At 39.8% G+C, this 17051-nt stretch overlaps 1 protein-coding gene across 1 annotated transcript; it reads left to right on the plus strand.

The window, feature by feature from the left end:
- Positions 1 to 1688: 1688 nt before the first annotated feature.
- On the plus strand, positions 1689 to 16707 carry fdxr (ferredoxin reductase). Its single transcript, XM_005447969.3, has 13 exons — positions 1689 to 1703; positions 1888 to 2100; positions 2486 to 2589; positions 6298 to 6393; positions 8866 to 8988; positions 9081 to 9194; positions 9341 to 9442; positions 11297 to 11404; positions 12296 to 12380; positions 15015 to 15214; positions 15296 to 15467; positions 15550 to 15723; positions 16166 to 16707. The coding sequence occupies exons 2-13, from the start codon at positions 2019 to 2021 to the stop codon at positions 16294 to 16296; spliced, it is 1491 nt and encodes a 496-aa protein (XP_005448026.1). The 5' UTR covers positions 1689 to 1703; positions 1888 to 2018; the 3' UTR covers positions 16297 to 16707.
- The last annotated feature ends 344 nt before the right edge of the window (positions 16708 to 17051 follow it).

A 17051-nucleotide genomic window follows, 5' to 3' on the forward strand; every position in this document is an offset into this window, starting at 1 on the left:
AACAAAAACCTCAAATGCAGAACTAGAAACTAGACTAGGAACAGGAAGCTAAAAACTAAGAAGGTCATGGTAGGAAAACCTGACCGGGAAGTGATGAGAGAACACAGCAAAATGAGGGTACGACGTGACAACATGCAGAAATGACAGTGGACTAAAATATACAGCAGAGTAATCAGAAAACAGAAGGGAAACACAGCTGGGACTAACTGGGCAGGACAAGACAAGGGAAGCAAAACAGAACACACTGACATAAGACACGGACCTTCAAAGTAAAACAGGAAACACACCAACTGAACTTACAGACTCAGAGACACGAGCTTCACATTATGATAATACTGACACGGTACAGAGGGAACACAAGGACATGGATGACTAGACAGGACACGTGGGACCAGGGCAGGAACAGAGACACAGACTAGACACTGAACAGAAGGAGTATGGAAACCAAAACCTAAGAACTAAACTCTTAACAATAATTAAACCGAAACATAGGATAATACTAATCAAAACAGCTCAACTGGTGAATCAGAACATAGACCATAATACAGAATAACACCAGGACACCAGAAACTCAAAATGCTGGGTCAAAAGGAACCAGACCCGTGACAATAAGAGTACACTTAAAACACCTAAAGTTAATTTACTCATTATGCAGAATGGCTATTTTCAGATAATTATATAATGTTGGCTAGCTTGACCTATAAATGGTAAATGGTAAATGGCCTGTATTTATATAGCGCTTTTCTGGTCCCTAAGGACCCCAAAGCGCTTTACATATCCAGTCACTCACCCATTCACACACACATTCACACAGACTATAGTATTTATCTGCAAAATAAAAACTGAATAGTAGAAAGGAGATGGGGTGCAAAGCACAATAGTTACAATTAAAAACAGTGGAGTAGAAGTAGGATGGCACATAAATACCTACATAAACAACACATATTTTAGCAATGTATTTGCGTAAATGTTCTAAGTTACATTGTACTGGTACGTACTAGCATAAAAAGCTTTAATAAAAAGCGATTCCTTTTCTCCATTGAAGAAAATAGTTTTAAGCCTTGAACCAGCCCAACCAGCTACCAGCTATAAGGTAAATTGTCAAAAGATTTGAAAGATTTGACTAAAAATACTTTATTTGGATTTAAAATAAATAAATTTTAAATAAATACATACATACAAAAGTAAAAAGGAAACGTACAAGATTTTGCTTACAATTACTTTAACGCTGAAGGAACTAATCATCCCATAACCCACTGCAGAACCTAGACTCCACAGCAAATAACTCCCAAACGTATTGAATTTAGTCCTTTTCATTCTCGTAGTGATGTATTATTATAGTTTTGTATATGTATTATTATAGTTTTGTTGTTTGTGTTGTGTATGTGTAATGCTTTGTTCGGCTGGTTTCTTTAGCTTCGCGGTTACTAAGTATCCTGTTTCACCAATCACTGTTTCAATCTAGGTTTATGGGTAAAATAGTTCTTTTCCGATGCCTTACAAATAACTCATAATTTTTGTTAAGAAAAGGTTGAGATAAATACCATCATTTCACAATATCATAGCTAGACGTAAGTCTGATAGTCGAGGGTAAAAGTGAATGGAAGGCACTAATAAATTTATACTTAATCATGAACACCGTCATTGTGGAACTTTAATTGTCAATGCCGGTTTCCCACGGACTGTTGTGGCCGTAACGCAAGGTACAGCCTTGAAAACAGTTTTGTTATGATAATAATGTTTTACGTGATAAAGTTCATATGTGTAAAATAAATTAATCGCTATTAGCATTAGCTAGCCATTTGAGGGCACGGAGCTTTAAAAATAAATAAATAAATAAATGGCAGAGTAAAGATAAACGTTTTCCACCTTGGCTTTTGAACTCAGAGCTGCTCAGTGTCCAAAGCTCAGAGGAGAGGCAGCTATGCAGAGCTGGTCACCACGGACAAGGAAAGCAACGGAGAGGATTTAAGCGTTTCTTGCTTTAAAACGAGACAGCTCGTCTAAGTCAGGAAACGATGGGCGCTCATAAACTGCTGTTTTCCGAGCTGAAGCTGTGGACCTCAGGAAGAGGTGGATGGATAGCGCGACTTCACAAAGGTGGGCTATCCAGGAAATGTTTACTCGTAATACATTTAATATTCAATGTGGACGCATGCCAAACCCAGAACAAAATTTAGCCAACTTAACGTTCTTGTCGGCTGATCTACACACCTGCTTGAAGAAACTTTAACAGGCTGATTCAACTCAGCAATACGTAATATATCAAGCAACTCTCAGCATCAGTAAAACAAAATACTGTATAAATGCATGCCTTATTCTGCTTTCATTAAAACACTGTAGCTGTACACTACACTGCCTTAGCTTACTGAGACCCTTTTAGCTCACTAAGAGGATTTAATTCAAACTAAGGCCTTGCTGTTTTGCTGCAACTCCAGTGAGTTAGACGTGAACTTTTCCCTTGTCACGTGATTTGTTTTTGCAGGTATTGGCGCCTGTGGAAAGGCTTCATTGTCCTCATGCAGTCCAAAGGTGTGTATTGTCGGAAGCGGTCCAGCAGGTTTCTACACAGCACAGCATCTAATCAAGGTATGGACTGCTTGTTATGATGCACAATACAAGGAGTAATAGTAGGCAATACTGATAAATACCTCTGTGAATGTGTAGTACTGTGCCAAAGTCTTTAGCCACCCTTGATTTCTTTTTAATGTTCTTCCAAGGAGCCAGCCCTTCTTGTCATTTTTAAAGCGGTGCCTTAGTTCTCCAAGGTTTTTAAAGAGTTTTCTTTAAACTCTCATGTTTGGCCCACTTATTAGACCTGAACATCTTCAAAAAGTGCTTTTGTTTGCGAAACCACTTAAAAAGGCAGCTAACTCAAGGGATCGGCCGGCAGGGATGGCAGTGTGTGCAGTATGTCCTTTAAAAAAAAAAAAAAAACTGAGCAAACTCGGCAAAGTGGAGGACAAATGAATCAAAAAATCCACCAAAGATCTGACACAGGACCAGTGGTGTTGGTGAACTTGTTGATCTCGACAAAGAACAAAGCAAAAGGCAGCCAACGTCCAAAGAAGACCTTGGAATGAATGTTTGTGACTAAAAACAGATCTGCAGTATTGCAACATTAAGCCTAAGCAGCCCCCAGTTTTTCCAAAACCACCGATAACAGAATAGTGGCAGTGATGATGCTGCCATAGTTTAACATGGAGACACACAAACAGCAAAGAGGCAGGGCTATTAACAAGGTGGTGAGCTCAGGCGGAGTGAAAGAAGATATTTTTCTTTATAGTAATCACCATAAAAACATTACTGAGGAGAAGCTGGCAGGAATCCTGTATCAAAAACATAATCAACAAGCTCCACTGTGAAGGGAAGGGTATTTTTCAGCTGCTACATCCACCAGTTTGTTTTATATAGCAAACAAAATCTGCAGTAAAGCTCCAGAAGTTAAAAGCGTATGTATGTAGATGAACTCTTAATTTAGTATGCCACAGTGTTTAAATTACACAGCTTGCTGAAGACTGATAGCAGCCTCCCCACTTTCTGTCACAGTGATACCTACAGCAAGCAGGGGTGAGTCTAAAGGGGGGATATGGGGTGTATTGGACCATATTTATTTCAAGCATTATTTAACCAATTTAGATTAATAGAAATTAATTATATTAATTTAATGTTAATTGGTGCTCTTAGACTGGACTGTTTTCTGCTCCAGGAAACGTTGCATCAGTTCTGCAAGCCTCAGTTCTGAGAATGTTGATATCATCTTTTTTCCTCAGTGCAGAGACCGCATACTCTTTAAGAAGGTTACAGACATGCGTATTCACTCATTCACTAGCACACTCACACACACACACATAAACGTGTTAAAAACACACACACATGAACAAACACTAAATCTACCTCATCCATGTGATGCAATAGAGCCACTCTTTTTTTTTTCCCTCCTACCAATGTAAGAAAGCATTTTGAGTCCTTTGATTATTAACTTTGATTATTAACAATAAGACAGAAGTATTTCGTATACAATTTTACAGCTGATGGAATAATAAGTAGAATTCTCAATTACTAAAATCATCAATAGCTGCAGTCCAATTCTAAATGAATTTGCGAATGACGACTGCACAATTATTGCCCAATAATTATGTATTAATTCAATGTTAATTTTTCCGTGTGTGTGTGTGTGTGTGTGTGTGTGTGTGTGTAGATTAATATAAATAATATATATCAATCTAAATTGGTTAACTAATGCTACTTAAGCCTTGAAATAAATATGGTCTAATACACCCCATATCCCCCCTTTAGACTCACCCCTGCTTGCTGTAGGTATCACTGTGACAGAAAGTGGGAAGGCTGCTGTCGGTCTTCAGCAAGCTGTGTAATTTAAACACTGTGGCATACTAAATTAAGAGTTCATCTACATACATACGCTTTTAACTTCTGGAGCTTTACTGCAGATTTTGTTTGCTATATAAAACAAACAGTGGTGGATGTAGCGGCTAAAAAAATACCCTTTTCCTTCACGCTGGAGCTTGAATTTGCTAATGACTACTAATTTATTGCCCAATAATTCTGTATTAATTAAATGTTAATTTTTCCATTTGTGTGTGTGTCTGTGTGTAGGTGGTGGTGGGGGGGGGGGGGGTTTCTTGACGTTTCCTTTCATTAGTTTCTCCAAATCTGACCAGCATCCTTTAATGTAAAGTCAAACAAATGAGCATGCCTCTCCCTGCAAAGTACACAAAACCACTATGCTATCACACACTAACCAAAATATAGGCTTTGAGCTGCCTACTGAGTACATGCTCATACATACGACCGGAAATAACTTGCAGAGAATGCTGTCTTTGAGCCCAAGGTTATGTCATTGCAAGCTATGCCCCCCATACACAGGAGCATGATGTGCATTGGCCATGCAGCACTGTGGCTCTTTGATGTTTTTCATGTTGTGTACGTGTGTTTGTATGATTTTCAATTCATATATTAATTTTTGTCTGATTCAGCACAACAGACTTTAACTAATATAATATAATATAATATAATATAATAATCTGTTTCTGATGATTTTACATTTTTATTATGGGTAGAAGATCCATTTGAGCTCCAGCTGAAATCTTGAACCAAGTTAGTCACCATGATTTGTTCTTTATGCAGGAAAACCCCTCCACAAGTTTTTATCAAAATTTAATTTCATATATTTTGACATTTTTACTTTTTTATTTACTTTGTGTTTGTACTTCAGCAAGTTTGTAAAACTGTAGGCACAAGGAAGCTGCATTCGATACATGACAGTAATTAATATTACTATCACGGTCTATGTTCATATTTAGCAAGTTTCAAAAAAGAGTTTAGTGTGTGTGCAAATAAATAATGTGAACCAAAAGCTCAGAAGCCGGTCTGCTCTAAATGTGTTGTTTCTGTTGTTGGCTCAATGGCTGTCTAGAACCAACCTTAAGAGCAATAATATGAAGTAATAATTCTCTTTATGACTTAATGTTGTTTACATCATTGTGGAGGAACTGAAGCAGTGAAACGGTTCTTCAGTTCATTAAGATTTGTACATGTTTGTTGTTTTAAGGTCCCACCATACTTTTCAGCCAGGTTGGGTTCTGGACTGTGATTAGTCCATTGTAACACTTTGATTCTTTTCCTTTTCAACCGTTCAATTGAAGTTTTTCTGGTGCGTTTGTGATCATTGTCCTGTTGTGTGACCTGATTTTGGTCAAGCTTTAGCTGATGGACAGATTGCTAAAGAACACTTTGTCATACAGAGGAGTTCATAAGTGACTCATTTATGGCAAGGTGGCTATAAATCAAACCTAAATCATCACCCCTCCACCACCGTGCTTAACAGTTGGCGTGAGGTGTTTGTGCTGAGGTCCTGTGGTTGGTTGGGTTTCACCAAACATCACACCATGCATTAATGCCAAGCACCTGCACTTTGACCTCATCTTTCCAAAGAATCTTATTCCTGAAATCCTGTGGTTGATTTCTAAGCCCTGCTGCCATGTTCTTTTAAGAGAAATGACATGAACGAGCAATGCTTTTTCAAAGAGTTTTTTTGGTTTGTTGTTTTAAAAAAAAATGTAATTTAGATTATTTAATTTGTTAGTTTTCAGTGTTTTTTGGTTTTGAGGGGGGTTTTTTGGGCTGTGTTAAAAATGTTTCAAGACTAAAACTAAAGACATTCCAGTTAGTTTTGTAACCACACAATGTTGTTTTTGTTTGTTCTAAAGCCTTTATTAACAATTCAGTTAAAGCTTTGAATATTATATTTTGGATGTAGTTTGTTTTTTTTCTCAGGCTCGCCAAGATGTTGAGGTGGACATTTATGAGCGTCTGCCTGTCCCCTTTGGCCTGGTCAGGTTCGGAGTGGCCCCGGATCATCCTGAAGTCAAGGTGTCTGCCTCTAATAGATTTTAAAGAACAGATAATTGCCTCAAACCATTTTCTGGATATTACCTGTTTTTAAGCAAAAAAAAAGACTAATTTAAATAATAATCCAGTTTATTTCTCCTCATAAGTTCTAACACCAGATGCAGTGAATATCTTTTAACATTTGGATTGCTGTATTGTTTTAGAAAAAGAAACTCTTCAGACAAACCCGTTTCTTAAAGTCTGTTTAGTTTCGCCAGACTGTGTAATGAGCTGTGGCACCATTAATGGAAAATAAAAACCAGTCAGTGGTTAATGCAGACCAGTCAAACAGAAAGAGACACGTTAGATAAGTCTGACAGTAAAGTGAAATTGAATTGGAAGTGTGAATAACATCACAGTGAAAGGGTGTTATCACGTTTATGTCTGAGGTTGAATGCAAGCTTTGAAGCTCGCTATATTTCCATGTCGTCACACCGCAACTCACTGAAATGTAGCTGAACAACAAAAGCAATGTTACATAACCCTCCGCAGGACGCATATCCCAACATGCTGGAAAATATAATAACTGATAAATATTTGTTAATAACGAGTCTTGTTTCCCACAACCAATAATCTCACCTTCGCATGTCTGATATAATCGTGGTTAGGGATGTGGTTAGCCTAGCTCAGCAGAAATGCTACTTTGAAAGTAATACACCAAGACTTTTAAATCACTAGTGTGTCTTCTTTGTTCAGTCGATACTCGGGCAAAAATGTAAAAACACCAACAAGGTTCTTTTCGGTGACTTGCAACCGTTTCTTGTAGAGCAGCAGTTGATTTCATCTTTAAAGCACAAGTGAGTACATGTAGCAGTGCATGAATCCCAACAAGGCCATGTCTGATTATTTCTGTAAAGAAACAAAGTGCAGTATGTATCAAAAAGTGGGCTTTTGAACTTTGGACAGAATTAATGAATCGATCTAGTCTGGTCTGATATTTCTGCCGAACTCTTCCCTGCTTTTAATTTCACTTATCATAAAGGTAAGAGAGCGGTGCGTCCATAGTGTAGTGGTGTACACATTTGGGAAACATCCCCAGTTTGATCCCAGTAGACACAAATCTATTGGGGGTTTGGGCAGGAAGGGGTAACCAGCATAAAAATCTGCCAAATCATGTGGAGCGAACCCATGTGAACAAGAGAGCAGCCGAAAGTATCCTGTGACTTAACTGTCAGATTTGTTTGAATGTGATAAGATAAGATAAACCTTTATTAGTCTCACACATGGGAATTTTTTGGTCTTGGCATAAAGTACAAGTTAAGAACAGTAAGAGTTAAGAAAAACACAGCAGAATAGGATGAGATAAAATAAAAAAACTACAAAATAGAAAATGCTTTGGTACGGTAGGAAAAATTGGACTTGGTACACTTGCACATCAGGGAGACAGGGCAAAAGTTACAACTGTGTATGCGATGCGTGTGTTTCTCCAAAAGTTGATTCTGTTCATCTGGACGGAGCGTTTAGTGGATGAGTGACGAAACGTTTCTCCCACAAAACACTCCGTCCAGATGAACAGAATCAACTTTTGGAGATTTACTTACCTGGATGATTGAGCATGCATCAAGACGATGCGTGTTTGTCTGTCTGCACATGTGTGGTCGATGTTGTAGAGGCGATATCAGGATCAACTGAAATACTTGACAGTTTCAAGCTCAGTCTTGCTCTTTCTGGTAGTTTTTGTTGGTTTGTTTTTGTTCCTGATCCCAAATCTTAACATCACATTTTTCTCAGAACATTGGCTCCATAAGTATTATTGAGAGTTCAAAAAAATGTTAAAATTGGCTTTGTGATCTGTTCTGTACTTCAGTGATTCTGTGAGAGTCGTTTGCAAATGCAGAAATAGATAATACCACTGTAAATAAATGCACTGCAGCATTAAAAACTGGACCTGCATGAGAGAACACCGATGTCTGCTCGCGTCGGGTATCTAATTACACAGATATGAAAATGAAGCAGGTGCTGGCGTGTTGAATTCACAGGTAGAGCGTGGACGTCATGCGTCTTATCTCCTGCCCACTCTTTTGAGTCTGCGCCCTCACTTCAGCCAGAGTGTTCAGAGAACTGGGAGCGAATCTGAAGCAGGCTGTCCCATGCTGTGTGCTACATATGAGAAAGGGCAACACAAATCTGAGTTCCTGTGTGAATGTGGACACAGTAATGTATACTTCATTTATTAAAGTGAATTAGCTTTCCCAAATAAGTCTAATAAGGGTTTGAGCACTCTACAGGAGCTATAAAACTATAAGACAAGAACAATAAACCTTCACAAAGTGGAATATATTAAAGTTTTATGTAAATATTCTTAAATCGGAGTTTACTACAATAAACTTTAGTCATCTGCTGTCCTGAGGTCATTAACCACTGGATAGAGAATTACTCCCATAATAGGTGGAATGGAAATATAGATGGAGAGTCCAGCTTGCTAACTTAAATTTTACCGATTCTTGTCCTCAGAACGTCATCAACACATTCACACAAACCGCCAAGCATTCACGCTGCAGTTTCTATGGCAATGTGAATGTAGGCAAGAATGTAAGCATCACCGAGCTGCAGCAAGCCTATCATGCTGTCGTACTGGTAAGGATGTGAAAGCCCACTGCAGCTCCTTCACCTTAAACATGCCAAAATGAATCATCTATTTCCATTGAACTCTGTAAATTGTGTGACAGAGTTATGGTGCAGAGGGAAACCGGAGCATGGGAGTGCCGGGCGAAGACTTGGCTGGTGTGTACTCTGCCAAAGACTTTGTGGGCTGGTACAACGGACTCCCCAGCTGTCGAGAGGTAAGACTTCCAAGTAAGTGTTTCACATAAACACACAAGATGTTTCCATCCATCAAAAAGAGCCTCAATAAAGTCAGATGATGCCACAAGAAAAACTGTCAGGTGAAACTGCTTCTCTGTCTCATCTGTTCGATTTTTTTGTTCAGCTGAGTCCAGACCTGAGTTGTGAAACAGCCGTGATTTTGGGACAAGGCAACGTGGCCTTGGATGTAGCAAGAATTCTGCTATCTCCCATCGACATTTTAAAGGTGAGTTGGTTATCAGTAAATTTATAACAAAAGAAACAAAAACAGGAAGAGCAGACATGTTTCAGTCAGCAAGTCTTGAGTCCTCTGAGATTTATGAAAGAACCACTTAAGCGGAGGAATTTTATCTGCTTAAATAATAACAAATGTTTTGTTTGTTGGTTAGGCATGGAAAGCAAAACACTGTTGCTGAAACCTCAAAAATGTGTGTGTGTTTTTTTTTTTTTAAATGGTGTGATTGCATCAGCGTGAAGCCAAATGGAGAAATGTTGTGTCTTTGTCTGTTGTTGTTTCAGAATGCGAAACTAAACTAAAATTAACAGAAAATCATCGATAGATGAAGAAAAAAAGGGCGAAGATAAGAAATAGTGCTACAGAGTAGTTTCACTAATTTGACAAGTAAAGTTTGACCTTTCTAGTTTCCTGATCACAGTCCTCCACCTGACACTAAGAATTAATGGGCAAATATGACTGAAGAAGAAGAAGAATTATTGTAGGGTCATGCACCTTGAGAAGTCAGAATGTTTTCAAATAATGAAAATATTTTCTTTACCATGAGACAACATACCTGTCAAACACATGACTTTGTTAATAATTTCAGTTGGTTTCCTTTTAAACCTTGGGACCTGTACTGATAGTAGCTTCTGACCCCCTCGGGCTCAGTTTAAGTACACAGGGGTTGGCTTTTTAAGCTAGCATCTCTGAGCCTGCATGACATCATAGTTAGTACAGGAGCTAACCACAGGAAGTTTTCAGGGCTGAGAAACACAGCTAACGTCTTTTAAAAACTCTAACCCAACTAACCGTCTCTGAGAAAAGTCAGCTTTAATGGAGTCATTTTCATCAGCTTCAAGTTTCTCTGGTGTGTCATTTCATACAAAAAAACACTTGACTGGTAGATGTAGGACATCATGGTGTCAGTTATAATAGTGCAGTTTGATTTGTTTTGTTTGGAATAAATAGGTGATGAGCTGCTTTGTGAGACTAAAATGGGGAAATTGGTCATACAAATATCAAAAGGTGATACAAGAGCTCACATACATTTGTTGGACACAGTTCCTGTAGTTTTGCCTCTGTATACCAATAAAGTGAATTTTAAATGAAATGATGTATATAAAGCATAATATTTGTCAAGCGTGGTAGAGGGAGCATTATTGGTAAATGGACTGATTCTTATATAGCGCTTTTCTACTCTCCCGGAGTACTCAAAGCGCTCTATACAACATGATGAGCACAAAGCAAAAACGACAGGCTGACATTTAGTTTTGTATGGGAATGTATGGCTACCAGTGGAACAGGAAGGCTAACGTTTATCGATGATGTGACTGCTCAGAGTCAGTCAAATTCTGCAAATTGGTCGGCACTTCACAAGTGAAGCCCAAAGCATTATCCAAAAGAAAAACAAAAAGAAAAAAGGCCCTGGCAGAGCATCTCAAGAGAGGAAGCGCAGCATTTGGTGATGTCCGTGGGCTCTAAACTGCAGGCAGTCATCAAATGCAAAGAATTAAAAACTGTTCTTATATTTAAAATGATGTTAGCCTCTGAAAATTGATAAACATGGGTATAAATCTTAAACAGTTTATGTAAAAGTTTAGTAAAAGAATGCTGAATTAAAATTTAAAACCTGCACTTCAATCACATATTGACTGATTGTTTTTAAAATGTGTCTGTACGCCTGTGATGGTGCAAACTAACAGACGTTGGGTATTTGTCCAAGAAATTGTGAGTCAGAGTTTCTGTATGAACCAGCAATATGAGCTAACAATAAATATAAATCACATCACTTGACAAAAAACCTAAGCTGTTCAGTTTTCCAGCTAAAGATTTAATTTACTTGTCAAACTTGTTTTTCTGCAGAAAACTGACATCACGCAACCAGCACTGGAGGCTCTGGCAGAGAGCCAGGTCCGCAGGGTGCTGATAGTTGGCAGGAGAGGACCCATTCAGATCGCTTGCACAATCAAGGTGTGTGTCAGAAAGAAAACCGAACATAATAGGAAAGAATAACATGTTCTCTAGTGCCAGCCACTTCCTCAGGTCACAACTCATCTCCACACTGCATCTTCCAAAACCTTTGTTTCTTAACACCACAGACAGAATATTATTAGAAGGCTTTTTTATCACTTGGAGTGGTAAAAACTGAACCTTTTAGCCACTCTGCAAGTGTTAACAAACTGTTTAACTGCATTTTTGCCTAATGTTAATTGTTACTTTTTGCTGTTTTTAGCTTTTTTTTAAATGATCTGTTCACGTGTTAGCTTTGGCTTGCTTTTTTAATTCCACTTGTTAATTTTGGGGGTAAAAAATTAAACTATTTAACTATTAAAAGTTACGACAGTTCAGTCCAAGAATAAAAAGAATAAATAAAAATAAAATATGGAAAATGGTAATTATCTATAATAGTCCACTTTAAGAGTTCCTACATATGAGAGAAAGCCAGAGCACCTTCATGCACACTTGGTCAGTGACCTTGTATTGTTACTGCTGACGTTGGTAGAAAATGCGTCCTCTGCAGGGAGTAGCTTTATTTTGTAGTTTAAAGTGGAAAAAAAACAAGATCAACATCCCATCATTTTCTTTACCGCCCATATTATTTGAGCTATTCTTCGATCTTTCAGTGTCACCCTGTGCAAAAGCAGAGGTTCGTCCTGTAAAATGAACTCAGAAAACAGTTTGGTTGTTGTTGCCAGACTGTTTCAAACTTGTCTGATCATCACGCCTCTTATATGTTCGCTGTCATTGTTTGTACTGCAGTAAATATAATTTCCCCAGAATTTTACCAAAAGAGATTCTGTATGTTTTGAATGATGTTTTCATTTGGCCCAGCGAACCATAACCTATGCTCCTTTTCTACAGGAGCTCAGAGAAATGGTGAACCTGCCGGACACCAGGCCGGACATGGTGGCGGCTGATTTTGATGCAGTCAAAGAGGCTCTTAAAGGTGAGACCACATGCAGCTTTATCTTCATGCTTTCCCCTCTAACTGACCTGCTCTGTTTTCAAAACCAATTAAATGTTCACATAGTTCCGGCTGCCTTTATGATCTGTAAATTTCAGTGTTTTTACAATTTTTCTGGTGCAGCTAGAAAAGATGCCTGGTGTTTTTAAGTGAGCAGTGAAAATACGTTAGATATCTACATGTGCATGTAACACATGTGAAGGAAGAAGGAAGGAAGAAATGTAAGCTGTGGTTAACAACAGCATACCCAGCTGAGACCTATAGCATATATATACTGTGAGGTGAATGGAAACTGCCAACCTGCCCAGACTGCTGCTGCTGGCTTTAGTTTGAAAGATTTTCTGCTGTTGTGTGAGAACCTGCAGGTTAGGGTGCAAAACAGAATTGTGCAACACCCCCCCGCAGCATCGCACTGACCTTTTAGGTTGGCCTCGTCCTTGCCAGAGAAATGCTGCTGGCCTGATTGATGATGGCAGGCAGTCTTAGATTTATAACGATAACCTTGACTCTGGTCACAGATTACTAAAATAACCCTGAGCGTATGTTTCGTTTTAGTGAAGGATGGTAAAAGAAGCTGGCTATGTTTATCTGTGTTGTAATCGTGCCTGCTGAGCTTGCATTACAGGAGTGACAGGTCTGTGGTCGCAGCAGCACATCAGAACTTTGCAGTTACAGGAAATTTATAAAGACCAGTTACTTAAAAAAGCCATTTCTGATGTGTGTGCACATACAAGATGCATGCACAGCAACACTCACGTATCACTTACTGAAAGACCACATGCACACTTGTATGTAAAAAAACATATGCATTCTACTAGTCATGAGACCACAGCATGTGTCCATAAAGTTCACAAGTATAAGAGTAGCTGCTAGTGACAAAATTCTAAGAAGGTTGTTAAAATTATGAAGTTTTATAGGAATTTTTTCTAAAAATCAAAAGACTAAGTAAGGAGAAAGATAAGTTATTCACAAAGCATCTTAGCCTTAAGATAAAAACAAGTATAGGAGTGGAGATGGGGACTAGAGTTTCCTAAGGAGAGGGAAGAAATGGTACAAAGTACAGAACATTGATTGGTCACATCTCTCAGGTGTTGTGTCAAGTTTCTTGGGGAGTGTGATTGTGTCTGTCTCCACGTTGGGTGAGTGTTGAGTAATTGTATATGAGAGCATGAGGGTGGGAATAGATGTTTGTATCTGTGTGTGCCTGTTTGTCTGTGTCTATATGTCAGGTTGGGTATCAGACGCCACCTCTCTGGGGACATCTCAGGCCCTCCAAGGTTTGGAGGCCCATCTCCCCCCACCACTTCCCCTGCCGGTGGCGGACGCCCTCAGACATCGGTGCGTTGGTGGTTCTTTGTGTCCGGGGTGGGCGCCCAGGTACCCACCGGCTCACTCCTTGGCGGCTGCTTATCGGGGCATGGAGCCTGGGGCTCGCTCGGGCCACTTCGGGGATAGGGTGCCCTTGGCCTCTCGGCCCGGGGCTCGGTCACTCAGGCACAGCTGGCTGCCGGCGGAGCTCACGGGCACGTCACTGCAGCCCCCCCCGGCTTCTGCTCCGCGGCTGCTGAGTGACCCCTCATCTGGGACTCTCTTCAGCTCTTTCTGGGATAGTGACGCGGCTGCCCCTCTGTTGGTCTTCCTTGGTCTCTTGTGTTCTGGGGGCCTCTGGATGTCTGGAGTTTTGATCTCCTCCATACCTGCTTCATGCCCTGGAGGACGGGGCAGTGGCCCCCCACACCCTCTAGCAGATCATTACATGAAGGAACCTTTTAAAAACAAGCGCGTTCATGCTCACAGGTGTACACACGGGTGATCACACACACAAACTACACCCTTTTTGGCTCCTACCTCAAAGCACACTGTGCGCTGTCGATCTCACATGCTGCACAATAATGTTTAATATTTAGTATTTACTGTCATATTCCCATATATCATTGTGATCTTGTTTATTACTCTCGTTTTCTTCTGCTTGCTTTCTTTTTTCTTTCTCAACAGGTGATCCAGGTGATCGATATATGTATTTTTTGTCTGCTTATTCTGTTGGTTTTTGCCCTTTTTCCCCGTCCCTCTTCTCAGCTGTTTTTCTTTCCCTCTTTCTTTCTCCCCTTTCTTTCCCCCAGTCAAGTCTGTCCCGTATTCAGCAAGTGAAAATAAAATAAACAATAAAAGGTGAATCAAATGGACCATTACGGCAAGGCTGGGATGGTCAATTTGGTAAAGTAAATCCGTTGGGCATCTTTCTTCGCCTTTAGACAATAATTCTGATGGCAAAAGAACCAAACGGGACAGGTCAAAAAAAAAAAAAAAAAAGTTTCTTAAGGACATGATTTTCGGATTCAGTTCATCAGCTGTAGATTGATAAGTTAAAAGGCAGCCAATGTTCAAAGAAAAACTTTGAAAGACCTTCAAAAAGGCTCTTTAAAATTTACAAGACGTCTTGGCTCCATGCATGCAAAATATAAAGACATAAGGGATAACTCAAGACTTTTGCACAGCACTGTATATATTGTTTTCACTACCTATTCTATGCAAAACAAACTGAAGATTAAAAATTTGGACATTATAAATGAAAGCAAAGCAGGGCGATTTTAAGCTGAAGTATCTCTGCTGTGTCAGACTTGCCGAGGCCCAGAAAGCGTCTGACAGAGCTGATGTTGAAGACGGCCCTGGAGGTACCCGGAGAAAAGGAGCAGGAGAGACGGAGCAAGGCCTCCCGCACCTGGGGCTTTCGATTCTTCCGGAGCCCCGTGGAAGTTTTGGCCGAACCTAGCCACAGCAGAATAGCTGGCATTCGACTGGCGATCAACAAGCTGGAGGTTAGCAGGATTTGAATTTCCAAAAGTGCCTGTCACTGTGCTGCTGCTCCTTGTTAAAGCTGATATCCTCTCTGTGAGCAGGGTTCAGGTGAGGGAGCCCATGCTGTGCTCACAGGAGAAGTGGAGGACGTGTCCTGCGGCCTGGTCGTCAGCAGCATCGGCTACAAGAGCCTGCCCATCGATCCATCAGTGCCTTTTGACTCCCGCAAAGCCATCATTCCAAACACCATGGGACGCGTTAAACAAGCTGCAGGTACTCCTTAAACACTTTGAAGAACAAGAAATATTTTATAAATTACATCAATAATATTTAATGATTGAATTTTTCTTTGTAGGTCTGTACTGTAGCGGCTGGCTTAAAACAGGCCCCACAGGTGTCATAGCTACCACTATGAACAATAGCTTTGACACTGCACGATCACTTGTGGAGGACATGGACTCGGGAACGTTGGATGTGTCTGCTGCCAAGCCTGGATCACAAAGCATTAGTGCTCTGCTGGAAAAGAGAGGTATAAAATATGTGCTGTTATTCTATGGGCCAGTGTAGCGTCGTCAAAGTAGATGTGCAGGGACCAGAACAGTTGGACTAAAAACAAGGGAAAATGAACTCAGTGATGGAACAGTAACCAAAAAGTCGGGCTAGCTGTAGATAAGAGATTCTGTTTGAAGTGACTGTTTGTTGTTGATTACATGAGATGTAAAATGACGAAGAGCAAAAAAACAAAGACAATGACGTGAAGGGATTTGAAAGGGAAAACTACAAAACAAAACTACCAATAAATCCTGCATGCCACCAAAACATTTGCTACAGAGAGCCATAAATCAGTAGCAACAACAGCAGTGCAGTATGTCGTCATCATCTCAGTGCACACAGTGACCCGTCTGTTTCATAATCCTGTACTCTGAAGTTCCCACTAAGCCACAGCCAAATGTGATTTTTCTCTTCTGTAGGAGTGAAACCAGTGACTTTCTCAGACTGGGAGAAGATTGACAATGTGGAAATGAAAAAGGGTGAATCCAGTGGGAAACCCAGAGAAAAGCTACTGACTGTGGAGGAAATGCTGCACGTGGCTTGGACATGAAAGAATGAAACAGTTTTCATGTGAACAGGCAATGCTACCTATTGCAGTATGAAAATACTGCACTTGTTTTTAGGGATCTCACTGATTGATCACACAATAAAAATGACTATTTGAACTCCTTAACATGGATTTAATTCATATTGTACATATGGCACTAGTAGGAACTGTTATTTGCTACAGTGTGATTTAGTTACCTTGTTACCAATCCAACACACTGACTGACAACAACAAAGACTGAAAACTTGGTGCACTCAAGACCAAACTCTAATGGATCCAATTTTTATGGAATTTGTGCACTGTAATGTACTGTTAACTAAAAACTATGTGGCAAAGTGTTTTTGCTCTTTTATATAATGTCATTGAACATCTTAAATCTGTATTTGAGGAAATAAAATGACGTCTATGCTTTGATTCCTGTCTCAGAGCTTCATTTGTTACTGCTGTGATCCATAGTTGGGTCCACAAATGTCTGTCAGACATCTAAAATCCCAGAGTAGCTCTGAAGACCACTCTTTGTGCAGAAGGCCTAATACCAACCTGTACCAGAACGGCAGCATAAAGAGAATGCATGCTAAGCACTACATTTGAGCAATTCATGTTTGGGCATGCATGGTTTCTGGTGACACTGGATTACAGAGAAGACAAGTAGCTTAGCAATATAGCAATAGTAGCAATATTTTCTGTTCACAATGTAAACAAAATATTCCAAACTGACAGTCATTGGATGCAAGCGATTGTTGATAATGTATTGCAGT

This window comes from Oreochromis niloticus, linkage group LG8 (genome assembly GCF_001858045.2).
Source record: "Oreochromis niloticus isolate F11D_XX linkage group LG8, O_niloticus_UMD_NMBU, whole genome shotgun sequence".
In the NCBI taxonomy this organism is placed as follows: Eukaryota; Metazoa; Chordata; class Actinopteri; order Cichliformes; family Cichlidae; genus Oreochromis; species Oreochromis niloticus.